Consider the following 26788-nt stretch of genomic DNA (forward strand, 5'->3'; position numbering starts at 1 on the left):
CTGCACAAAAGAGCCCTGCAAATACACCTACACCCACTCTGCAGTGACACAATGGGTGGCATCAGGTGTGGGTCTTCATGATGATCCCCAGGAAAGGGCATTATTGCACAAACCAGACAAGAGTCGCAAAGACGTGGCAGTAGTGGTGACAATATAATATGTTATGTGAGTTGATCAGAAATTAAATATAGGTAAAAACCATGACAAACCCTCAAACACCCTTGTGCATCCCCTTCATGCTCACGACACGTTTGCCTTACGCTTCCTGCTGCACATATGGGGATACATGCCCTGTGGCTGCAGCACAGGTAGTGGCAGGTTGAGTGAGGCTGACCTTGAAAGAGATGCATGAGAGGGAGAGTATGAGATAGAGCCATGAGATTGTACGAGGATTGGGTTGAGTGGTAGTGGTGGGATGAGTACTGGCGAGTTGAGTAAGTGCAGGTCAGATGAGGTTGAGCTTTAAGTGGGTGTGAGGAGTGATGTGATAGAGTAGTGTTGGCAGTACAGAAGGCGATGTGGGGTGGGGGCGATGATATGGCAGACGGAGTGTAGGGGAATGAGTAAGTGTACTCACTTCGGCTGACCTACTTCGGTCATTGAAGCGCCTCCTGCATGGTATGCAGGTGCACGATATGTTGGTGGTGCTGGTGACCTCCTCTGCCACCTCGAGCCAGGCCTTCTTGGTGGCAGAGACAGGCCACTTCCTCCCGCCTGCTGGCAAGAAGATCTCTGTCCTCCCCCTCCTCCTCACCCCATCCAATAAGACCTGGAGTGAGGCATCATTAAACCTGGGAGCAGCCTTCCCCCTGGGCTGCTCCATGCTGTAATTTTGCCTATTTTCTGCAGCATCTGTCAGTGAAGGACTGCTCTTTTAAATAGGGCTCCTCCAGCTGACAGCCTATGATGCGCCTGCGCAGTCCTCCCGCTGCGCAGCTTTCCAGCGCAAAACCCGGAAGCAATAGTAAGTACCTTCAATCAAGCTGGGATTGCGTGCGGAGCACCCCGATTTCACTGCCCAGTCGACCCCCCGCTGCCAACCCGCCTCCCTCCTAATATCGGGCCCATTATCTCCATTTCCACAGATCTCTCTCCACAGATGCTGCCTGACCTACTGAGTGTTTTCTTGAATGTTCTGTTTTTATTTCAGATTTCCAGCATCCGCAGTGTTTTGCTTTTGTTCTGTAATTGATTATTGGGCTGAAAAAAAACAGTTGCAATAGAATCATTGATGTTGTTCCATTCAATCAGTCACTGGGACGTGCTGTTCTACAGCCACCTTTCATGCTACCTATACAACATTGTGCTCCACTGAAGCAATAGATATGGATGGAGCAATCAGTTGTAAAACAAGAATCTACCAAACCTATTTAACCAAAACTAATGTTCCTACCATATAACTATGCCTCACATCTATTTAATATTCTCTGCTACCAACATTCCTTGTGACAATCCTGAACCCTTTGGTAGATCTGCAAAATATTCTGTTCAATTTTAAAAGAAAATTTCTAGATCTTTGAATTCTCTATTATTTTCATTGAGACATGCTTTTTTGAAAAATGATAACTATGCATGTCAGTGAAAATGTCACCTCAGTGCACTAATTTTAAAAAATTGTAATTTATCTCATGATTTATTTCTTATAAAATTTGTTTCTGAACAATCAAACTGTAAATTAAGAACTTTTAGCATTGCCATTCAAAAAAAAGATCAGGCTTTTAGTACAACTGTACTAACAAATAGAGAGAAACTGTAGACTGTGTAGGAGGGAGAGGAAAATTTGCGTGAATCGATGTTACACATAGATTTACATAACTGAGTAAGCTACATAACAGAATGGCTTTCTTTCTCCCTTGGATGCTTATTATCCCAAAATTGAATTTTCAAGGCCCTGTGTACCTTCCAATTCAAAATCATGAAAAATTGAATTAAGACTGAATAATATGTTATACGGGTCAGTTTTGGCAATATAGTAATAGGTCATGTACGATGATTGTCCTGTTCCAATCATTTTAGAACAATATGAAGACCCCCTCATTCACCTGTCATCTCTTTTCAGTTGTTTTGAAGTTTTGTTTTAAATTTAACAATAATCTTCAGTAATGTGTAGGGAAAAGATTGCTTGTCATCTTTTTTATCATAGGCACAATAAATTCATAGTGACAATGCCAATCATTCAAACTGTATCTGATTATATCAAATTTTGAATGGAAGTAGATTTGAATGTGCATAGAATTATAGAATGGTTACAGCACAGAAGGAGGCCGTTTGGCCCGTCAAGCCCATGCCGGCTCTCTGCAAGAGCAATCCAGCTAGTCCCACTCTCCTGCCCTTTCCCCTTAGCCCTGAAAATGTTTTCCCTTCAAGTATTTATCCAATTCCCTTTTGAAAGCCACAATTGAATCTGCCTCCACCATCCCCTCAGGCAGTGCATTCCAGATCATAACCACTTGGTGAGTAAAAAAGTTTTTCCTCATGTCGCCTTTGGTTCTTTTGTCAATCACCTTAAATCTGTGACCTCTGGTTCTTGCCCCTTCTGCCAATGGGAACAGATTCTCTCTATCTACTCTGTCTAGACCCCTCATGATTTTGAACACCTCTATCAAATCTCATCTTGAACTTCTCTGCCCTAAGGAGAACAACCCCAGCTTCTCCAGTCTATCAACGTAACTGAAGTCATTCGTCCCTGGAACTATTCTAGTAGATCTTTTCTAGTAAATCCTCTCTAAGGCCTTCACATCCTTCCTAAAGTGTGGTGCCCAGAACTGGACACAATACTCCAGTTGTGACCAAACCAGTGTTTTATAAAGATTCATCATGACTTCCTTGCTTTTGTACTCTATGCCTCTATTTAAAAAGCCCAGGATCCTGTATGCTTTTTTAACCGCTTTCTCAACCTGCCCTGCCACCTTCAACGATTTGTGCACATATTCCTCCAGGTCTCTCTGTTCCTCCACCCCCTTTAGAATTGAACCCTCTAGTTTATATTGCCACTCCTCGTTCTTCCTACCAAAATGTATTACTTCACACTTCTCTGCGTTAAATTTCATCAGCCACTTGTCCGCCCATTCCACCAGCCTGTCTATGTCCTCTTGAAGTCTATCACTATCCTCGTCTCTGTTCACTACACTTCCAAGTTTTGTGTATTCTGCAAGTTTTGAAATTGTGCCCTGTATACCCAAGTCTAAGTCATTAATATATATCAAGAAAATCAGTAGTACCGACCCCTGGGGAACACCGCTGTATATCTTCCTCCAGTCCGAAAAACAACCGTTCACCACTACTCTCTGTTTCCTCTCTCTTAGCCAATTTTGTATCCGTGCTGCCACTGCCCCATTTATTCCATGGGCTTCAACTTTGCTGACAAGCCTATTATGTGGCACTTTATCAAACGCCTTTTGGAAGTCTATATACACATCAACCTTTTCTGTTACCTCATCATAAAACTCAATCAAGTTAGTTAAACACAATTTGCCTTTAACAAATCCATGTTGACTTTCCTTAATTCGTCCACACTGACTGTTAATTTTGTCCCTGATTATCATTTCTAAAAGTTTCTCCACCACCGAGGTTAAACTGACTGGCCTGTAGTTGCTGGGTTTATCCTTACACACCTTTTTGAACGAGGGTGTAACATTTGCAATGCTTCAGTCCTCTGGCACCATCCCCAAATTTAAGGATGATTGGAAGATTATGGCCAGCACCTCCACAATTTCCACCCTTACTTCCCTCAGCAACCTAGATGCATCCAATCCGCACCTGGTGACTTATGTACTTTAAGTACAGCCTGCCTTTCTAGTACCTCCTCTTTATCATGAAAATGTAATCTTGATTGATACCAAACAAATTGCCACAATTTGAAATCACCCTTCCTGAGTTATATATATTTTTCAATTTCAATTAGCACTATTAAACTTTTTTTTATTGTGATCATGAAAACAAGAAAAGTATAGTGGCACAAACAATCTAACAATCATTCAAAATGTTACCATATTTCTTATCATATCAAATTTTAAATAAAAATAAATCTGAGTAGTAGGAAGTTACATACAAAAGATTGTCAGGATCATAGAATTACTTAGAATTCACAGCACAGAGACAGGTCATTTGACCCAACTGGTCTATCCTGGTCTGCACTCTACACGAGCCTCCTCTTGCCCCCCCCCCCCCACCACTTCATCTAACCCTATCAGCATAACCATCTATTCTTTTCTCCCTCGTGTACTTATCTAGTTTCCCCTTAAATGCATCTATGCTATTCGCCTCAACTACTCCATGTGGTAGCAAGTTCCACATTCTAACCACTCTCTGGGTAAAATTTTCTCCTGAGTTCCTTATTGGAATTATTAGTGATTATCTTATATTTATGACCCCAGTTTTGGATTCCTTCACAAGCAGAAACATTTTCTATCAAATGCCTTTATAATTTTAAAGATTTCTATTAGGTCACCCTTCAGCCTTCTTTTTTCTAGAGAAAAGAGCCCCTGCCAGTTCAGTCTTTCCTGATAGTTATACCCTCTCAGTTCTTGTATTATCCTTGTAAATCTTTTTTGCACCTTCTCCAGTACCTCTGTATGCTTTTTGTAATATGGAGATCAGAACTGTGCACAGTACTTTAAGTGTGGTCTAACCAAGGTTTTATACAAGTTTAACATAACTTCTTTGCTTTTCAATTCTATTCCTGTAGAAATGAATCCCAGTGCTTTGTTTGCAATTTTTATGGCCTTGTTAACCTATGTTGCTACTTTTAATGATTTTATAATCTGTACCCCTAGATCTCTTTGTTCCTCAACCCCATTTAGATTTATTTTCTAAGTATTGTGTGGCCTCCTTATTTCTCCTACCAAAATGCATCACCTCACACTTATCAATATTGAAATTAATTTGCCGTATACACGTCCATGCTGCAAGTTTGTTAACATCTTCTTGCATTCTGTTGCGGTCTTCCTCAGTATTAACTATACCCCCAATTTGGCATTGTCTGTAAATTTTGAAATTGTAATTCCAATTCCTGAGTCCAAGTTGTTTATGAAAATAGTGAACAACAGTGGTCTCAGCACTGATCCCTGTGGAACACCACTCCCCACCTTCTGCCAGTCTAAGTAAATAACTTTAACCCCATCTCTCTGTTTTCTGTTTTGGAACCAGTTTGCTATCCATTCTGCTACTTGTCCCCTGACTCCATATACTCTGACCTTAGTCATGAGTCTACTATGCGGCACCTTATCGAAGGCCTTTTGAAAATCCAAATATATTACATCTACTGCATCAGTGGCAGTCACACAATGAAAATTAAATCTGCTACCTGACAATTACTTAACTAAAACAAAAACAGAACATTCAGCAATCAGGCAACATCTGTGAAGAGAATAGACAAGTTGACCTTTCGGGTGTGCGGCCCATTTTCAAGACTGGAAGATATTACCGGTGAACAGCATTTGAAAAGAGCAAAGGGAGGGAAAAATCACAGACAAGAAATAGAATGATTTAGACGGAGGACAGGACATAGTTGAATGGCAGAATTGATATTAGATTTAATGATTTGTTATCATTTCTGCCACTTGACCATTCCCTGTTTTCCAGTTAAGTACTTTAAAGGCATTCTATTTGTTGTGTGTGTTGTGTTCCCAGGGTTGCCAACACTCCAGCATTCTCCTGAAGACTCTATCAATTAAAGATTAATATCATGGACACTGCTATGAGTAACCCAGAAGAATCATAGGGGCATTTAAAAGGTTCTGTGTTTTTTCATTTTCATTGAACACTCTTGTGTATTAATTATAAAAATATTGAAAATGGGAAAGAAAGGCTGTTTGACCGGTTGGAGGCAGGAGGCCACCTGATGAAACCTCCAGGAATATATCCAACCAGAGTTGGCAACTTTATCTTTTTATTTCAGATTTTCAGCATCTGCAGTATTTTGCTTTTGGCAACCTTATCTGTTCTTTTTTAAATGTTGCTCATCCTTAATATCTTCCAGTCCGAAATGAGGGTCCGCGTACCCGAAAGGTCCACTTGTCTGTCCTCCACAGATGTTGCGTGAGCTGCTTTCAGTATTTTCTGTTTTTTGTTCAGATTTCCAGCATCTGCTAAATGTTGTAATTGAACAAAAATCAAGCAACAATAGGAAGAGAACCAAAGTGCTAAACCCGCATGCGCACAACGATATCCGAGCCCACCCCGTTCGTGGGCGGGGAGAGGTATATTGACAGCTCGACTAACCAATCAGAAGTCACGTCAATGGATCGAGTGTGTGATTGACAAACGATCCAACCAATCGGCGGAGAAGACGTCATCCACCCTCGCACCGTAACGACGGGGCCTGTAATGGCGGCTGTTTAGGATGGCGGCAAGTTTGAGTGAAGCGCAGGTGGGAGCTCGGGTGTTACAGAGATTGACGGTAAGAGCCGGGAAAGATGTGAATGAAAGGAAAGATTATTGAATTTGCGCGGGTAGTTACACCAAGAAGCCCGGGGATCGAGTTAGACCCTGGTTCCCGGTTATTGCCGCTGGGTGAACCTCCCAGCGGCGGCGTTACAAACATTGGCGCAAATATTGAATTAGTGGCGGAATTGTGCTTCATTCAGGAGCACAAACTGAGCTTTGTTATGTGGATTTATAACTGAAAGGCGTTCTCCCTCCCATACGTGGTGACATTCAGGATTATGGCATGAATTCAGGATACAAAGTCAGACGACATTCCGTTAATTCCATTATAAGTTTAGTGTTGCTGAGTGTTTTTGGCTTTGCACCAGTGTCAGACATATGGGAGTGTAAATGGGATGTCCTGTCCTGAGACTACCTTCTCCAGGGAATCTCGTACTTATTTCCTTCAATGTCAAGTTGGCCTTGACTCTGGGTTCAGGCTGAATTATAACTGCGACATTGTTGTGAAGTGAATCCCAATGCTACCATTATAGTGTGAATGCACCCTTAATGGCAGGTGCTTGCTGGTGAAGTATTAGTTATCAGTTTAATTCGTTACCTAAGGGGATGGTCTACTTGGGCATAATCCTTATCACAGATTCATCGGTTAAAATATCTCAAGTTACTGGCTGGAATTGAGAGTTATTTTCTTTTGGTAAGATAAAACTCTTAAGTTGACCACATTGCCCAAGTTAAACTAGATATTTTTAGTATGATTTCCCCTGGAACTGCAGCAACAATTTTTTCAAGAAGATTAGACAGGTGTTCCTGAACTACTTTTGGAAAGGGAAACCCCCTAGGTCCAGTTTAACCAAAATGCAAAAGGACAAGATGAGGGATGCAATGGGCATGCAATGTCCAAAATTATGAGTTGCCATTCAAACGTTGACCCATGGCATAGTGGGTTTATCTCATGGTAAAAGATGTGGATTGGCTGGAGCTGGAGAGGTGTGGCCCCTGAAGCTGTGCCTGTTAAGAATTTATTTTACTTTCTCCCCTCCCTGTAGCATAGGCTTGAAGTATCAAAATTAAATAATACACTCCTCTTGTAAATATCTATGATTGTAAGGTGGACTTGTCACATTCTACGATAGTTCCATTATGGGGGAAATCCTCATTATAGATTGTAGCCCAGTAATGTTTCACATGGGAAAAAGTGAAGAGACTGCTGTGTTTGATGTATATGAAGAAGAGTTTCTTAAATTTTTCCAGCAGACGTATGAACAATTCACGCTGCCCCATAAATAATTTTATAAATTCTTGACACAAAAGTGTGACAAAAATATGACAACAGGAAGTAAGGTTTTGTAGACAGCAGTGCATGCAACTGTAATATTTTTCATCTAGATACTTATGCACTACACCCATATATTTTATATTAATTGTAGAACTCATTCCCTCTCCTTAAACATCTACAATGATACAATATATAGTTTAATTTTATTTTTCAAATAACTGCTCTCTTTGCTTTACATTCATCTCTATTCTTACTTTCATTCAGCACCTAAAATATACCAGCACAATAATACATTCTTCATTACAATATTTAATCCTTGCTTTATCAAATGCATGCACAAAATGCATGCAAACATAGAATTATAGCCTGAAAATGCAACTAATACTCCCACAATACTCTAATAAAAAACATAATTTTGCTTATTTAATCACTACAAATCAGTGGTCCTCAATATATTATACATTACATGGGATAAAACAGTGATTCAGTATAAGCAATGCTTTGGGATATTTGCTTGTTAATTATAAATGCTAATCAAATAAATAAAGCACCAAACAGCCCTGGTAGTGGCAGGAAAATTACAGTTTTGGTATCATAAATAAACAAGAGTCAAACCTTGTTACAGGTTGAAAGGGGCATGATACTACTACTGGCCTATACTTGAAGCTTGTACTTTTTTTTGACTCAAATGAAGTTTTGACTAGGGGAGAAAAGGACTGTAATGGTTTTCAGTAGTTTGGTTATATCACAAATGCATATGTTTGGTTTCTATGTCCAGGTTGAATTAAGTCCTGAAGCTAAATTGATAACTAATTAAAATGGCAAAATGCATATCATTGTATATTCTGGAAATGAAAACTAATTCTAATATGAAGTGAAACTGTTTCACAAAGTATAGAATGACTGTCCCCAAGACATTTACAAGCAGCCTCTTCCACCTTAAGGGATTAACGTACTTTTGATGGGATGGGGTTATCAATGAAATAATGTGGAGTTTCATGTTGTCTTCAGTTTAGTGTCAGTTCTACTTTTGTTTTGGAAAAGCTTTTAGGAACTCTGTATGCCATATCCTTTGTGTAAAAATATTATCATGCTCCTTTGTATTAGAACTGTTTCTTCTTACTCTATCCTAATGTTAGTAATTGCTCTTTCAGAACCTGAAATGCCCATTGCTGGAGGGAATCAGTGTGAATGATTCAGATGCAGTTATTCAGTTGCTGTGCACGCCAGGAGTGGACAGACTTCAGATCTTAGAATGGTTATGCATTAGGTACTCAATGATTTCATATGTGTACTTTAAGGTTCTTGGTGTTTGTGAAATGTATGTGAATGTTTTACATTTAAAGAAAAGAGGGATGTGAGATTGGTGCCAAATGTGGACCCTATGCTTTGACCTAAATGACAGTGGGAACTTAATAGCCGTTTCTCAGTCTTGCTTTATGATCTCAGCAGTACTCTATTTGTTACTGCATTTAGCAATCAGTAATGGGAAATGGGAAAACTTAAAAGTGCCATGCTATTTGTTCTTCGTAGTTGGCACTGCAGCTTGAATCCTTAACACAATGGTCACCTCACAGCACATGTATTAAATATTGAACAATCCTGGGTCTCCAACATGTGACCATGGAGGTGTTGAAATGCACATCTGTGCTTCTAAGTTACAGTGTTGTAGCGTCTAAAACTTGGACATCCATAGATAAATGTTATATTTTGTGCTGGGCTGTGGAAGATACCAGCCACCTTGTTGGACAGGATGGAAATTGTAAATAATGTTTGGCTTGCTGATCTGATATACTTGTTTTGAACCTCTTACAAGGAAATACTCATAATATAATCATAATGATTAACCTTTCATCAGTAGGACCTGGATTTGAATCTAGCCTATAAGGTGATAGGATGCAAATTTCTCTTTCTACAAGATGTAAGGATTCTAAGGCCATGCCAATTCTGCTGTTCTTGTACAAGGACACAGCAAAATCTTCCCATAATTCAGGAAAAGTTATCAGTCTGCAGCCACATGAATGGCTGACCTGGGAAGTGCAAAGTCACTTTGACACAATAAGGGGAGCTCTTATTTTGAAGCTAAACTATATGTTTGAAGCAGTGTGGAGGGATTTTACTCTAACCTATGTTGTAGCTGACCTGAGAGGAGGAAAGTAATATTGATTTGAAAACAGTGTTGAGCAAGGGTGTGCAAACTATTCCCCATGGATCATATGCATCCCCAAAGCCAAGCAGTTTTGCTTTATTTCCACTTTTATTTTTCACTCATTTGTCCTGTTGAATTTTGTGTGCCTAATTGGTGCATAAATCCTATCTCAGAACACCAAAATCTCTTTGTATTCGCAGCTTGAGATATATACAAATTGATGGGAACATTGATTTAAACTCAATTTGTGGCCCATAAGAATACATGGTGTGCGCCAAAGTGGCCCACAGAGACAAAATGCTTGGACAACCTTGGTGTGCTGGGTTTTAAATTTTAAAGAGGTACCGATTTGTCAGTTTGTTTTTGCTGTTCATTTATGTAGATTTTCTATCACTTAAGTGCTTGACAGAAAAATGCTAATAGATCATAATAGTGAAAGAATTAAACGTTAAATAATTTCTTATTTATTTTACAGCTGCTATCCGCCTCTTAAAAGAAAATTTGAAGAGCTACGCTTTCACTCCAGGCAAGACTATGGAGCAGACCTTGTAATAAAACGTAGGATATTTTCTTCATTTTCGTCGTGTCTATTATAGATCAGAACTTTACACTTTACAATGTTAATGTTTCAACCCTTTTTTTCATTCTTCAGTTTCCCTCTGGATGCTGTTTTGATGTTTTTCATATGTTTACTTTGAGAGGATTATTTAGGGAAAAATGATTTCTGTTCAGTGTTTAAAAAGCCTCATCGAAGTCGTCTCCTGTATTGTAAGCATGTATGTAAGTTACTGGAAGTTGTGGTACGATCTGATTCCTGTGATCAAAGCCACTCCGAAGCATGTATAATGTGAATTCTGTCTAAAATTTATTTTCATCAGCTTTTAGCTGGCTATGACAACCTGAAAGCAAATAAGAAACTTCATTTTTATTTGGAAAGCTATAAATTACTTATATCTACTTCATGGTGACAAGCTGTGGCTGAATTGTAGGACTGTAACAAGTTTTAAGATGCTCACTTTTCCGTGGCTAGTTTAGACTGCATGGAGGGTAAACGCTGACACAGATTGGATGGAGCGAGTTTCCTTGTTGTATCTTCTATATATTTCTACCAGTAAGCTTTTCAGAGAACATTAAGTGTTCATTGCTCAGTACAGCAGGATGCAGTAAGCTGACTAGTTTTTAATTACAGCCCTAGTAATTGGATGAATCCAAGTCCATGTATATAACGGCAAAGCAAGTAGTGTTGTCCAGGTACTTTGCCTGGGAAAGGATTGCTTCTACAGACAAGGACACACATCCTATGAACTAAAATGGGACCATAATGCATCAAGTAATCTCGGAGGTAGTATGCCCTGGGTGAGTGAAAAAACATTTCACTGTCGTTATGTACACTGGGAAATATAAATCCAGCCCCTCTGACCACTTCCAGAAAACCATCTTGCCATTATTTTAGTTCATTGTAGCCTGTTATGTTTTCCCCTTCTGTTCCTAATCCCGTAAGTACCATGCAGAGTTTCTTGCAAATTTCTGAATTCCTGCTCTTCAAGTAATATGTCTTAATCAGTGACAGTTGCATATTTTACAAGTTTACAGTCCAAACTGTCCAGCTGATCCACATTGAAAACACTACCTCAACGTGATGGTACCAGTCTTTCTACCCATACATCTTCGACTAACTTATGGTGATTTGCTAATGGTTCAAAAGCCCTTAAGAATCGTTCTGTCATTCCTTTTAAAATTTGACGCAAAATTGTATTTTAGTAAAGAGTCTTCAGACTTGTTGGTTGGATTAACTGGATTCGCCATCAATAAACCTTTCCCCACCAGTTCAAGTTGGCATGTTACCCCTCAGTTTGTTTGTAGCATTCCTCTTCATGCTTATACTACTCCTTTGCAGCCTCTTGTTTAAGCACTTCCATCTGGCATGCACGTCCTTTCATTTTCTTCCTCACCCAAATAAGCTGATTGATATTTTTTAAATATTGCTGTTTGCTTCTGATAGTTTACTTAAATTTAGTGGCCTCTTTTAGTTTTGCAGGGGAAATTCGATCCTGCTAATATTGCCATGAATCATTGTAATTTGGGCTCAGTTCCTGATGCTATTTCTCATGCCTAACGCAAAGAACTACTTCCACAGGCAAGCCCATGCCTCCTATGAATCAGAACATGACCTTGGGAGGATATGTTCCCTGGGTGAATAATAAGCCCAATTATTGTCAATATGCACACTGGAAACAGTAACTCCAGACTTTAACTAATGGGTGAATAACGTTCTGGCAAACAGTTTGTAGCTCGAGATATACAATCAACCAAGTTTATTAAGTAAAATTAAACACAAGCAAGAATGAATTTCATTAGATCACTGGTAAAACAATCCTTGAATTTTGCACCAGTACTTTAAACCTGTTTCAAAGTAATAAATGGACCAAAACTTGGATCATGTCCGTGAGGAAAAACTTGTATTTGAAATCGAATATTAGAATGATTCCATTAGCTTTGGCTCGTTAAACTGCTTGGCAAAGTCAAGCTTCATTCGCGAAAGCTTGATTATGGGCAGCAGATAGACCAGCACTTTGCTTTGAAGTCAGTACTGGGCCAAAGGATGATCAAAAGGGTGTCTCACAATCAGATACAGCTGTCAATCACAAATAGGCTTCAAAGCTAAAAGGTCTGCTTGACAGCATTTTTCTGATAAAATGTTTGCAGCTCTGAAACAAAACAGCTCTTGTACAAAGAATAATTCCTTCCCCCTAGGTGGGTCAGCAATCCCAAATTATTAATTTTCTTCTCATCCTGGTAATTACTATTAGCTGTTTCTAACACGGTGAATTTTGTATCTCATAATTGTTGAGCAGTCCACCTAGATAAAGGTGACTTAGTTGCCTTTTGAAGGGGGTTTGGCACAAATAGATATACACACATGCTGTTCTGAGCAAGCAGTAATCAAATTTAAGTGTGACTGGCCAGCTTCCAAAATCCCATAAAGAAGTATTAAAAAGTCTTTCATGATTTGAAGCAAGATATTTGATCTTTACAAAGTGTTTGCTTTTAAAACAAGCTTTGAAAAATGTCTAGTTGAATGAAATGGAGTGTATGTCAGCATTCTGTTGGAAACTACCTGGTCGAAAGATATGACTGAATAATGCGGTATGATATCTCACATTGCATTGTGTCTCATTGTATAAACAATATCCAGAACAACCTTTAGGGAGACAGTCTTCTGATTTCTGATTTTTTTTTTAAATTTGCACTCCATCACCCACACAAACGGAGTGGAAAATCAAGAGAGGAATGATGCAGTAGACCTGGCTGAGTGGAGGGGTGGGGGACGAAGGGAAGGCGTGTGACTGACATACTGGAAAGAGACAGAAGATGAAGAGGAGGAAAACAGATCAGAGTCTGGAGCCTGCTAACAGGGAAACAGGGCAGTTTGGGCCCTGAGGAATACCGAATCTGCCTGTCAAGTGACCCAGCATCCACAGCTTTTTAGGGAATCAAGTTCTGGATTTCCACTACCCTTTGTGCTTCCTGATTTCACTCATAAATGATTTAGCTCTAATTTTAAGATTATGCCCTCTTGATCTGGATTCCTCCACCAATAGTTTTTCTGTATTTACCCCATTTAATCCCTTTATCATTTTAAATACCTCGATTCGATCACCCCTCAATCTTAATTCTACTCAAAGGAATACAAGCCAATTTATTTTTCATGTACATACTGCAATCATATGTTTGACAGAATGTTAAGTTTGCATAAAATTAATACTCTTCCTCATTCAATTGATATAAAATTACTTTATTCTGAGAAACACTAACATACCTCTATTTCACAGAAATGACCTGGCTTGGGCATAGCTTGGGAGTGTGCAATGCTGAGGACTTTGATCTCTTTCAGGTAATGTATCTTATTTGACTTTTTAAGTTGTCTAATTCACCTTTAACATTTAAGCTATGCTAAAATTAGATTTCAAATTCCCAGTGGGTGCTGAACTAGGGTAGTTTGGCTTTGTTCTTTTGATTCATGGATAATTTAATAGGCAGTTGTGAAGTTACCCCCTATGTACGTTTGTACTCTTAGTCTGCATTTTGGTTTGGGAATTTTTCCAGTATTCTACTGACAGCCCTTGGTAGTAGTTTTGTTTGTTTGGCATGGCACTTTGTATATGAGGTGGTGCACAACACAGCTGGAATTTGGTCCATTTATAAGTATTAGATCTGAAAGTTGCTTTTACATTGCGTTAAATGCTGCTGTTTATCAACCATGTGTTACAAGATTGTAATGTTTTCTTTTTGGAACTAGGGTCAGGCAAGTCCTTATAGACAATTGGTGTTGATGGATCAAATGTTGGGTGGCATCCAACAATTTAAACAGATTACTGCAACAGCCTCAACAGACTTGGAATGTAGTGAGTAAGTAGAATAATACTGTAAGTAAATTCCTTTGCTATCTTGTGATTTTGTTTCACATTTCTATCATTTACAATTATTTTTACAAAAAGCTGTCCATTCCCTGCTTACCTTTCAAGAGCTGTTAAACATGTGTCACAGAATGATGTAGATTACATTTCTACAGGCTATTTCACAAATTGATGTATCACGAATAATTGGTTTATTCCTAGCTCCCTGCCTACATCTTGGCACAGACAACTCCAATAGTTGCAGTCTCCTGTTTGAGGTGAAATGCTGTATGCTTCTATAGAACTTTTGAAGAAAAGAATATAGCATGGACCAAAACAATATAATGGTGACTTTCTGCTTGAATCTTTGAAACAATTGAATTTCTGTGAAAAGTGATTTTTATTCTAATGTTTGCTACAGGAAGCTTACATTTTTTTGGTCTCCTCTCCAGTTCCCTTCCTCCCTCCTCCTGATGGCATCAACTCCTTCCTTTTTTTGTCTTCGCTCCAATCTCCTTCCCCTCCTCTCCTGAAGGCATTGACTCCGAACTGGAGTACAGTTTTATGGGAATCCTTCAGGACCTTGCCTGAGTAGCCATTATTCTAGTGTGGGCCTTGACCGAGTGTCGACAGGCTGTTTGATTGGGGTGCGGGGAAGAAAGCAAGGCCTAATCACACGCATGTACTCCTCTAAGTATCCCAGGAGAGCGATCAGCAGCCTTGAACGATTTTCCTCCACTCCCCAACATGGGGACCTGATTGATGCCAGTTGGAGAACCCCCACAGCGGTCCTACCTGAGATCAGCTAGTTGGTGCCAAACCCAGGACCCTGAATAGCTGAGATACTCATTGCCTAAACCTCTGATCCATTACGGATGCTGTTTTTCAATTTTCCTAAAGGAACAAGGTAAAGTGTTTATTTAATGAAGTACATTAGCACTTGCAAAGTATCATAGTAGATACAGCACAGGAGGAGGCCATTTGGCCCATTGTGCCTATGCCGGCTCTTTGAAAGAACTATCCAATTAGTCGCCTTCTCCTGTTCTTTCCCCATTGCCCTGTAAATTATTATTTGTGCCAATGCCCCCCTCCCCCGGCCCTATAAATTCCTGTGCCCACATTTATAATGGAAATTGCCTATGCAAATATTCACGCTGTAACTACAGCCTCCCACTGGTTGCTTCAATTTGTGTCTCCCAGCTTCTCAGCGTATACTACAGGGAAACTGCTATGCTGCTACCAATTCTACTGCTTTCCAAATTGTTGTAAATTTTGCTATTTAATGATAAAACTATGAAATCAAAATATTATATGAAAATAGGGTCAGAATGTATCACCTAAAATTTTGCATTCTGCTCCAATTATCCCATGCCCTTAAGTCCGGGGCACCTGTAGACTGCAGTCGGTCTTGACTCAGTGTGCTGGGCCATTGGAGATCTACTAGTATTGTAATAACAATGCTATTAATCAACGTGTTTAAAAAAGTGTACTCTAATGCTGTTTAATGTAAATTTAAAGAACTAAAACAAGTTCATAAATATTTGCCTTAGTTTATAAAACAGTTGCCATTTGTAGTAAATGCCCTTAGAATTTCCTTCTCCAGTGTTGTCCCTAGGAATTCAGTAACGCATATTGGCAGGAGTGTGAAATATTAATACATCTGCATTGTAGCCGTTTTTTTTACCTGAAATTCCAATAAAGTGTAAAAGTGCTTATGTGAAACTTTCATGCTACATTTTTTAAAATTCGTTCATGGGATGTGGATGTCGTTGGCGAGGCCAGCATTTATTGCCCATTCCTAATTGCCCTTGAGAAGGTCTACTTGAACTATGAAAAACATCGAATGATACAATTATAGATTTTATACTTAAACTTTGATTTGTGTTTGGAGAGAGCACTTGAAGCTGTATACTGTAGGATGAAGTATTGGTAGGAGCAATTTGAAATGAATTAAAAGTTTCCGACAAGATGCATACTAAATATGTTAAATAAGCCTGGTGATAATATGATTTCTCCATTTTAAATAGTTGAATGTTAAGAATTTACAATGGACCCTTAAAATTAAGTACTGAGAAAAATCTACTGGGTCCATGATCAGTAAATGGAGACCTTTCCTTGGAACTTTAATCAACTTTTCTTTTCTTTTGTTAAGTTCTGTTCATTTATGGAATTCCCAGCTGCTGAATGAAGTTCTAAATGATCCCCATCTTCGCTCGCCAGCAAATCTGGAGTGTAACCTCTCTCTTGATGCACACAGACTCCTTAAGAGAGCTGAGGCCAATTTTGAATCGCGAGGAAGAAAGTAAGTGATTTTTTTGGTAGAATTTTGCTTTGCCAACCTGAAACTCTTAAGAGATTACGATCTGATGTTTTACTGCCAAATATCAATCAGATATTCTTATAACACTCAAATGTGTGAGCAGCTGTTCTTAAAGCCTAGAAACCATTATATTTTGTTTAGCAGATCGCATATTGATGCAATAAATCCCTGACAAAAGTTACTTTGTATCTACAAGTTTGTTATATGGCTTGAAATATGTGCATCTGAAATTTTCAAAGCATAATTAATAACATGAACTAGGTGATGTTGGAAACTTGAAACTTACAGTACCAATTTTTACAATTTGTTTTTTTTGCATCTTTCCATCAAATTACAATGCAGGAGTGCATAATTGATGTATATGAAGACAAAAATTTTGTCTTGAATTACGTTAATTCTAGACATTTATATAAATTATATGAGATGACTTCAGCGAGGCTTGTACAGATTTTCCCCATTGCAGCCCTGAAGAATTATGCATTTGATTCAGTTTAGATCTACCGCCATGGCACTGTTCTAACTTGATTCCGCTCCTGTCTGTCCCAATGAAGCCAACATGTGTCTTGCATTAAGTTTGGCTTCAGCTCCTGCTCTTGCCCCTGCACAGTCATCAAGACTCCATCCTGGGCCCCCTCCTTTCCCTCATCACTACCCTCAACGACTCAACCAGCACTGTGCCATCTGCTTGCTTAGCTGATGGCAAAGTTGTGTAGCCCTGATTCCATTCCCCTTCCTAGCAGCTTACTTAGGCTGAGCCTGCTGGTGTACACCCTCAGTGTTTGTTCTGACCCTGATTTGTGCTTCAAATCCCACATTCCAACCACCGCAAAGACTGCCCGTTTCCACCTCTAAAACATTTCATGTCCTTGCTGATATCTCACCCATACGGCTACTGAAACCCCCTATCTGTGCCATTGTCACTGTCAGATTTGAATTACTCTAATACCATCCGCACTGGCCTCCTGTGTTCCACTCGTTACAAGTTGCAACTGGACAAATTCCGCTGGCTGCATCCTATCCTACGTTAAGTCCTGCTCTGTCCTTGATAACCTTCGCTGGCTCCCCATCCCTGACACATTGATTTTAAAATCCTCATCCTCATCTCAATCCCTCCATACCCTTGCCCCTCTCTATTCCAGCACATACCCTTTGCTCTTCTGACTCTGGCCTGCTTTGCATTCCCCTCTCCCTTTACAACTTCAACATTCAACTGTCTCAGCCCCAGACTTTGCAATGCAGTTCCTAAACCCATAAGCCTTGTTACCTTCCTACCCATAAAAATGTTCCTCAAAACTGAACTCTTTGATCTTGCCATTGGCTTCACCACTAATCCTTCTCCCATCATTGCTTGGCATCTGATTATTTACTTTTCACATCTATGAAGTGCTTTGGGATGTTATGTTACTTTAAAGGTGCAACAGAAGTGATGTTGTTATTGAGCACTAGTTTACTTGAGACTTGTCAACCCTAAGCCCTGATACACTGGTTCTCTAATTGAACTTACGCTACATAAGAACTACACATCCCACTGTAGCTGTATTTATCAGCAATTCTGTGATGCTTCACTTTTCACTGATGGAGCATAATGATCTTAATTAGCATGAGTTTAAATACAATCAATACTTATCTGAGTGCCATTTGGAAGTTTGCAATGTAATATGCCTACAAAATCATCTCTTATGCAGCATACTGGCTCATTGTGATCCTACAGTGTATATCAGCAAAGTTCCCCTTTGCATTTTCAGCAGTTGCTATTAGCATTATTTTAGCCTTGGTGACCTTTTGGGGTGGTTGGGGTTGGGAAGGGGCAGGGGCAGGGGCAGGAGCAGGAGGCCAGTGTATCTATAGTAGTCTGTCAGTCAATCTCTAATTAACATGAATTTTGTGTGTGTTTTAGTATGCTAAGTAAAGAAAGAACTTGCATTTATATAGTGACTTTCATGCTCAGGACATCCCAAAGTGCTTCACAGTCAATTAAGTACTTTTAATGTTTAGTCATTGTTGTAATGTAGGAAAACATGATAGCCAATGTGCTCATAGAAAGATCCCACAAACAGCAATGAAATAAGTGGCCAGATAATCTGTTCTAGTGGTATTGATTGAGGGATAAATGTTGACCAGGACATCAGGAGAACTCCCCTGTTTCTCTTTCATTTGTATCATGGCGCCTTTTAAGTCCACCTGGGAGGGCAGATGGGTCCCCGGTTAAAGTTTTATCCAAAAGATGGCGCCTCCAACAGTGCAGCACTCCCTCAGAAATGCACTGAAGTGTCAGCCTAGACTATGTGCTCAATTCTCTGGAGTGGGGCTTGAACCAATGACCTTTTTCTGATTCAGAGGTGAGAGTGCTGCCACTGAATCAAGGCTGACACATAGTGGCTATATTATAGTCTTTTGATGTCCTTTAGATAGGTACATGCAAAGTGTATTCAAAAAGGGGTGATGCTTAGGTTAAATTAAATGTATGAAACAGATATGCTATTATATGTGTTATTATTTACTTCATTTATCTAAAAAAAAATTTCAGGAAATGCTCTCCACCTTCTATTGACTCCATGGAGAAATTGTTGATGAAGCTTTCCGAGGAATTAAAGGAAACAAATGGGCATCTTGAAGAGATGAAGAAAACAGTGAGAATTGTAGTACATTGCAAGCTTTTCATAACTGATCTATCCTGACCAACTATTGTATGTTCTTACCAAGAAAGAAGCTGTCAATGATTGCTCAATAACAGCTGCTCTGAATCTTTTAAATGCACCTCTGTAGATGCTTGTCAGTCTTTTTGATCAGTCAGCTGGAGCCAGGTCCAGTATTAAGGCTGGATAAGCACCTCTGAACAGGGGAGAGGAAGAGTGCTGTGTGAACTGGGGTGAGGGTGGAGAAAAATGAACTGTGCCTTTTGAATTCAGGGGGTGGAAGGAGAGGGTGTCTTTGAGAACAAGGGGAAATGTGTCTCTTCAAATTGGGAGAGGGGAAGATGGGGTTCTGAAAGAATTTTGCATTGAATTTACAGTACAAAAACAGGCCATTTGGCCCAACTGGCCTGTGCTGGTATTTATGCTGCACACGAGCTGTCTCCTACCCTACTTCGTCTAACCCTATCTGCATATCCTTCTAGTCCTTTCTCCCTCATGTACTTACCTAGCTTCTCCTGAAAGGTGTATTTGCATGAATTTTGTACAAAAAGTGAATGATAAATGCTGGGAAATTGGAACATCTTCCCAATTTGGTCACCAGTATTAATATCTAGCATGCCCAGGTCAGATGTAGCACAGTACATGCATAATAAAGCTCATTCACTCTGTCCCAACAAACCTAACCTTAAGAGCGCCTCATACTGCACAATGACATTTACCATTTCTCTCACTATTCAGTGGGCTGTCTGAATGAAATTTCCAATTAATATCAGCTTAGTTTTGCATTGTGGGCTCGCAACCATTGGAAACTAGGTTCAGACTTTGCAAAGTAATTGCAGGTAGGATTCTTACAGCCAAAACGATGAAGACTTTATCCCACCATTCTGGGATGGATACAATCCCATGTCCCAGAGGTGAAACACAATGTGCCACCTAATCCCTTAGGTTCTAATTGTTCACACTCTTTGGTCAGTAAGGAATTGCCTTGGTAATGCTGGTAACTTTTATTTTTAACCTTGTTTTTATTTAGGTTGCTTTCCAGGGCTCCATGGAGAGTAATGATACCATCATGCAAACTTTAAAACTTACGCTTTCAGACTTTCATCAGCTGATGACTGTGTTTTCCATAGCATTTGAGCATGAATTTGGTGTACACTGTAATAAGGCAGCACCCCAAATTTGCAACTTTGGACCTCTCTGCAAATCTGTACATAAGCTGCTGAAATCCTGCATTGATGTAAGTCTTTCATTCTCATTTGCAATTTTAAAGTGCAATACTGATTTTCTTAACTTCTAAAATATTGTCCTCTAGTTATTCTTTGTAAAATGGGTAGTGTATGATAGGTCTATCTGTCAGGATACCCTAAAAAGTTGAGAAATACGTGGTAGAAATGTATGGCTCAAGGAAGGAGGAAGGGTGTTCAGACAATTTCATGAACATTTGAAAAACAGCATTAAATAGTGTTTCTTTACAAGATTTGAGTGTTTTTACCTTTTAAAACCAGTTTGAAATCCAATCTGGTCCAGCATAATGGTCTTACCTCCAGTCCTAGGAGGCAGAGCCACATTGTGGCAGTAATGATAGATATCAACTCTGCTTCCACAGAAAAGTTCTGGTTTTACATAAAAACACACCCAATCCATCTCAATATGTTGAGGGCAGACTTGCAGTTTGATTACATAAACTTTTTGAAGTTTGATGCTACTACTGTGTGTTGACGTACTTCCTTCACAGTAACAATCAGAGCACTTGTATGTAAGGCTCATTGTATAAAATATCTGTCCAGCTTACACATAAATGAGTCTCCATCATGTCAGATTAGAAGCTAGTGCATGCACACAGCAGTTGTGCCAAGTCCATTTTTCCTGCTCTGTAATTGTGACTCACATGGCTGAATATATAGAATTTAGTGTCTGAACAACATCTGAATCCTAAAATGCTTGTAAGCAGTTATGTACATGTACCTCTTTATAAAGGAGCTTGCTGGCTTGGCGGAGATAAGTGACACATGCAGAAAGTTGGAGATGATTGTGAATGGACTGCAGCAAGATGTGATAACCTGGGATGGTGGTGAAGTTGCTACATTGCGTGAGTAAAAGGAATCTTGCAACCAACACCTTTTTAATGTGCATTTATATTGTATGACCTTTCCAGCAGGAAATTGTTTAGAAATGGTGAGAAAATGTGATGGCTCACTTTCATTTTGGGATATAAATTCAATTGTCAGCAAATAGTCACCGTTAAGTGTGACATGCAACATCTTAAATGCAGAGAGCATATTTAGAGTTTTGCAAGAAGTTAAATAAACATGAGCTTTTAACTCTCTAGCAGTGTCTCTGGCATACATTCTCTTACCTCCCATCTGAAGTTATAATTTTCATTAATGTATCTGATAAAATTAATTTGTTCTATGTATTCAGATGCTGCTGCACAGCAGTGTTTTTTAAAATTCCCTTACTGCTCTTATTTTCCTGAAGGAATATGCTCCTTCCTGAGTGTGGTTCCGTTGCCCCAAACACCCCAGGGTAACTGCTTTTTGGACCATTATGCATGTGTGACCTATGACAGAGTGTCATCAGGCTGTTTGATCACTGGGGGCATTAGAACTGAGGTCCCCACACCACTTCCAGCAGTGGTCACTGTATGGCTAGCTGTAACACTGTCTGATTTTTCTTTTCCTTCCCTAGACTCTGGCTTAATTTGAAAGCACTTACGTTAATTGTAACATTCCTATTGTCACCTTGACTGCAATCGACTGACTTGCATGCTAACTTACACACAAATCAAACTTGGGACCTAGTTGCAGTCTTAACTAATTGAGCCACCAGGAAGGCGGAAGGGTCATTTTATTAGTTGTCTCGAGGCATTCTTATGCAACATCCCTTCAGCTATATCCACTGTAATACAAAACAAGACTGGTTAATACAGTCTTCATCAAAACAACAACAACTTGCATTTATGTAGCGCCTTTAACCTAGAGAAAAATATCTCGAACTGCCTCTGAGGTGTAAGGACTAATTGAACGCTGAGCCAACTAAGGAGCTATTAGGGATGATCAAAAGCTTGGTCAAAGAGGCTGGTTTCACGGAGGCACTTAAGGGAGGTATAGAGGGGGAGGGGTTTAGGGAGGTAATTCCAGAAACTGGGGCCAGGAACCTGAAGGCACAGCTCGCAATGGGTGGGAAGATGCACAAAAGGCCGGAGTCAGTGGAACTGAGTTTGGGGGCTTTGTAAGTCTGGAGGAGATTAGAGATAGGGAGGGGTAAAGCTATGACTGGATTTAAACACAAGAATGATAATTATAAATTTGAGGCCTTGGGGACCAGGACGCCATGTAGTTTAGAGAGGACGGGGGTGATGGGTGAGTGGGACATGGTATGGGATAGGATAGGATAGGATACAGGCAGTAGCTTGGGATGAGCTGAAGTTTATGCAGGGTAGAGATTTGGAGACTGACCACGAGAGCATTAGAATAGTGGAGATTGGAGGTGATGCATGCCTGTGTATTGGAGCTCTAAATTTTGGAGGAAACCAAAAGACAGTGTGTACAGTCAGTAACATGACCTTTACAAATGTTATAAATGTGGTCCAGAGCGCTTGGGTTCATGTTGGTAGTAGAGTGCACTTTCAGTATGTGCCATGATGCACATTTGATTGGTGTTCCTGTAATTCTAGCTGTTGGCCTGGCTGTGGCGTAATTGTGTACCCATACTTTCACCTTGCATGTATCTGGGTGGAGATGTTGAATCAGAGATTCATTGGTAAAGAAGCATACTGTGGAGCTAAATGTATGCTACTTTGTGTATAAATACAAGTCAAAATTGTGTAAAAAGGTATTGTAAGGATGACCTGGTTTGCAAAATTGACACTGGGTGTATTAGGAATGTTCTTCTGAAGCACAGAAGCTTAAAGAATATAGCTGGGGCAGCTTTACTCTACAACTGACTTCAAGTATACCTAATTAGAAGTACTTGATGGGTGTTGACAGTTGGAAACGTTCCATTCCCGAGCACTAACATTTTTTCCCCAAGTATGACCGTGATTATGTGAATCACCAAAGCCCACCTTACCTAACTGTTCGCAATTTTTACTTGCAATATGTTTGGATTGTATTGAAATGCACATCGAATTTAGTAGTAAGAATGTGGAACGTGCTACCACAAGGAGTAGTTGAATCAAAAAGCATAGATACATTTAAAGGGAAGCTGGATAAGCACATGAAGGAGAAAGAAATAGAAGGGTATGCCGTACAGTTAGATGAAGTAGGGAGGGAGGAGGCTCATAGAGCATAAATGCTGGCATAGACCAATTGGGCTGAATGGCCTGTTTCTGTGCTGTAGTTTCGATGTAACTTGTGTCCATTAGAGCTAATTGCCTCGCTCTGGATGTATGGCACTACTCCGCTACAGGTCCAAAATGTCTGTTGGCACAGACAATTGCAAATAATAATAACAATTATTGCAGTTAATCAGAGTTTGTTAGTGGTAAGGCACATATAAACATGTAATACAGACAACTGGAATTTCTTTTTAAAACTTGAGGCGTTGAGAAACTTGTTAGGACAAATGGAGATGTTAATTCCAAGACAATGATTCTCAAACTCGATATGCATGAATATTGTGCATTGATCATTGAAATTTGTCAAAGAATATGAATATTCAATTTTTTTTCTTTTCAGCGATACGGGTTAAAGAGATGAAGAAGAAATATGCAGAATTTCTGGAAGTCTTTCGGAGTAATGCCTAATGAAATTGTAGTTCTTTATGTACATTGTGTGTTCTTTTAATGTTAACACCTGCAAAGCTCTTCTGACCTACTCTTTGAAAATAAAATTGTGTAAAACTCTGGACTGGAATGTTGATTTCTGAAACTTGCTATGCAGTGCAGTGATTTGGTGCAAAATAGGTGGTAGGATGCAACATCTTTTGCCATGGTGATTAAAAAGTCTACATGATGTAAATGATTGATTAAGATTTCCCTAATTGGAGGAATATTGCACTGTTGCATTTTCTAGTGCAGCATTTTTTTATACCAACTTTGAGATTTTATTTTTTTTAATGGTTGGTGCTAAACGCGATCTATATACTACATGAAATCCCTGAAGTGTTACTGTTTTCCATTTCAATTTTCCTGAAAACAGCATATTGAATGAATACATTCACATCCCAAATGTGCAAGGATGAGACTTGTTCATGTTCTCCATTAAACTCTGGGCAGCACGTTCTATGCAACTTGAATTAAGTGTGCAAACATAAAAACACTGGTGAGATGATTAACATTATATGAATCTTACCCTTTTTGCATACCTAATAAACCAATGTTTTTATATTTCTGTAATCTTTTCCTGTTTGAGGATTGTGTCAATATTCAGTACAATGTGTAAGAGAAAGTTGTATGCCGAACACTGATGTAGGATGTTCAATCCGATTGCCTTAAATTATGTGCTAATACCACAAGTATAGTTTAGATGACATGTGCCTTTGATTATTTGAAGAACTAGAAGAAATACCCTTTGTGTATGTTTTTCTACATTTCAGTTCTTCTGCAAAATACATTAATATGTAAATTTTCCAATTTAAATTATTTTTACCCACCTATGTAGTTTGCTTTCAATAAACATTACAGTACATTCCTCCAAATCATGAATAGTGTGAACAGCAGATGACCCAGGACAGACTTCTGTGGAACTCAGTTAGTCACTGCTTTCCAATGGGGCTTCTTTATTTATCATTGCCTTCTGTTTGTTATTGCCACTGAAATAGAGAGCAAATCTGGAAGACAGATAGTTGAAGAATAAAATTGAATGAAAGATTGCAAATGGTGTAGGGCACTGTTCAAGAAGGAAATGAGCAGTTGGTAAATTAGCAAGTCAAAAGGGTCAATCAATCAAGATAAATTTGAGAGAGAGGAAACCTGTCAGTAAATATTAACGGGGAAAATGAGAGAGTAAAACTGCAGGGGGAAAGGTCGTGCAACATTTTTGGAGAAGGAGTAAGTAAATAATACCTGTTGTATTCATGTGCTGTTGACAGTTGAGGATGACCCTTACTAAAACCAATTTTTTGTTAAGACCTATGGGTTTCAAACACTTGTATCAGTCTTGTGGTACAGTGGATATGAAAACTCAATTTGGATTACCTTAAATTGCGACCTTGTAGAAATTACCTGAATTGATGCTCGGATGTGATCTCCATAAATGAAATATCGTGCCCTTCAGCATATAAAATATTCTTCATACTTATCAAAAATTGATGCTACAAGCAGTGAATAGGGATATTTATAGGCACGCCAGAGAATGAAATAAAGAAGGACTTTTTTTGTGCGAGGTGGTGACCCCCCCCCCCATTGAGGTACAGTTCTGTAGTGCTAGTAACACTTTAGTACCTCTTCCAAATAGTCATTCTTCACTCTCAATAGACTGAATTGTGGCAGACCATTCAGCCATAGGAGCATCACAGTGGAGCCCAGTCATCACCTAGTGTCCATAAATGCTCACCTCCAACACTAGATAATGCATAATGATGAAGAATGGGACCTGTTGCCCATTCTCTTTTCCTCCTCCCTAACCTAAGGGTGCTGAAGCCCACTGCAGTCATTGAAATCTGCTAACTAAATAACAGACCTGACGCCTTATCCAGCTGAGAATTTTTTTTAAAGGAACAATATTTTATGGTTTAATATCAATCTTACATTTATTTCTATTAACATCTCTGAGTGGAATGGGCCTATATTATCTGGGGTTTAGAAGAATGAGAGGCGATCTCATTGAAACATAAAATTCTTAGAGGGTTTGACAGGGTAGATGCTGAGAGACTGTCCCCCCCCACTCCCCCCCCACCCCCCCCCCCCCCTCGGCTGGAGAGTCTAAAAGTAGGGGTCGGCCATTTAGGACCGAGATTAGGAAAAATTTCTTCACTCAGGGTTGTGAATCTTTGGAATTCTCCACGCCAGAGGGCTGTGGATGCTCAGTCGTTGAGTACTTTTAAGACACATCGATTTTTGGACACTAAGGGAATCAAGGGATAGGGCGGGAAAATGGAGTCGAGGTCGAATATCAGCCATGATCTTATTGAATGGCAGAGCAGGCTCGAGGGGCTGTATGCCCTACTCCTGCTCCTATTTCTTACGTACTTGCATTCTTCCAATGCACTTTTAAAAAAAAAATTAAGCTTTATTGTAAGCTTATATTTAAATGGAGCACTATTGTTGAATTTTCACTTTGGAGCATAACTACTGATTCCAGTCAGCTATCTATTACTGGGTATGGACACTTTTTGTGATGTCATGGGTCAGGTAATGGACTATTGCATTGCAGCAGAGTAAGTCCATTGGCAATGCAGCAACTGTATGATGTAATAATGGCAGTGTCCACAGCAACTACTTCGGACCAACTTAAATTGATACCTATGATGAGGCTTTTGTGACCTCTGTCTTTCATCAGTCATCTATTATAGTAGAAGACCAGATAAACAGAGCCGCCATGGCTGGTACAGACCAGGTTCCCTCAAATCTGAAATCTACAAAAATAGGAAGCGGTCAGTAAACTCTAGAAAAAGTTTTAAATCGCTGAATGTCAAGTGGCATCAGTTAAGTATTGTAACGTATGTTTTCTGTAACCTGAT

The 26788-nt window shown here is 39.4% G+C and overlaps 1 protein-coding gene across 2 annotated transcripts; it reads left to right on the top strand.

The window, feature by feature from the left end:
- Positions 1–6291: 6291 nt before the first annotated feature.
- Positions 6292–24013, top strand: haus7 (HAUS augmin-like complex, subunit 7). Of its 2 annotated transcripts, none has more exons than XM_067968943.1 (10): positions 6292–6400; positions 8818–8933; positions 10288–10370; positions 13646–13707; positions 14113–14222; positions 16362–16511; positions 19057–19168; positions 20196–20402; positions 21143–21254; positions 23845–24013. In XM_067968943.1, the coding sequence occupies exons 1-10, from the start codon at positions 6344–6346 to the stop codon at positions 23910–23912; spliced, it is 1077 nt and encodes a 358-aa protein (XP_067825044.1). In that variant the 5' UTR covers positions 6292–6343; the 3' UTR covers positions 23913–24013. The 2 variants fall into 2 exon arrangements, with proteins under 2 accessions (XP_067825044.1, XP_067825045.1); XM_067968944.1 differs by having other exon boundaries at positions 19057–19159.
- The last annotated feature ends 2775 nt before the right edge of the window (positions 24014–26788 follow it).

Source organism: Heptranchias perlo, chromosome 30 (assembly GCF_035084215.1).
Source record: "Heptranchias perlo isolate sHepPer1 chromosome 30, sHepPer1.hap1, whole genome shotgun sequence".
NCBI lineage: Eukaryota > Metazoa > Chordata > Chondrichthyes > Hexanchiformes > Hexanchidae > Heptranchias > Heptranchias perlo.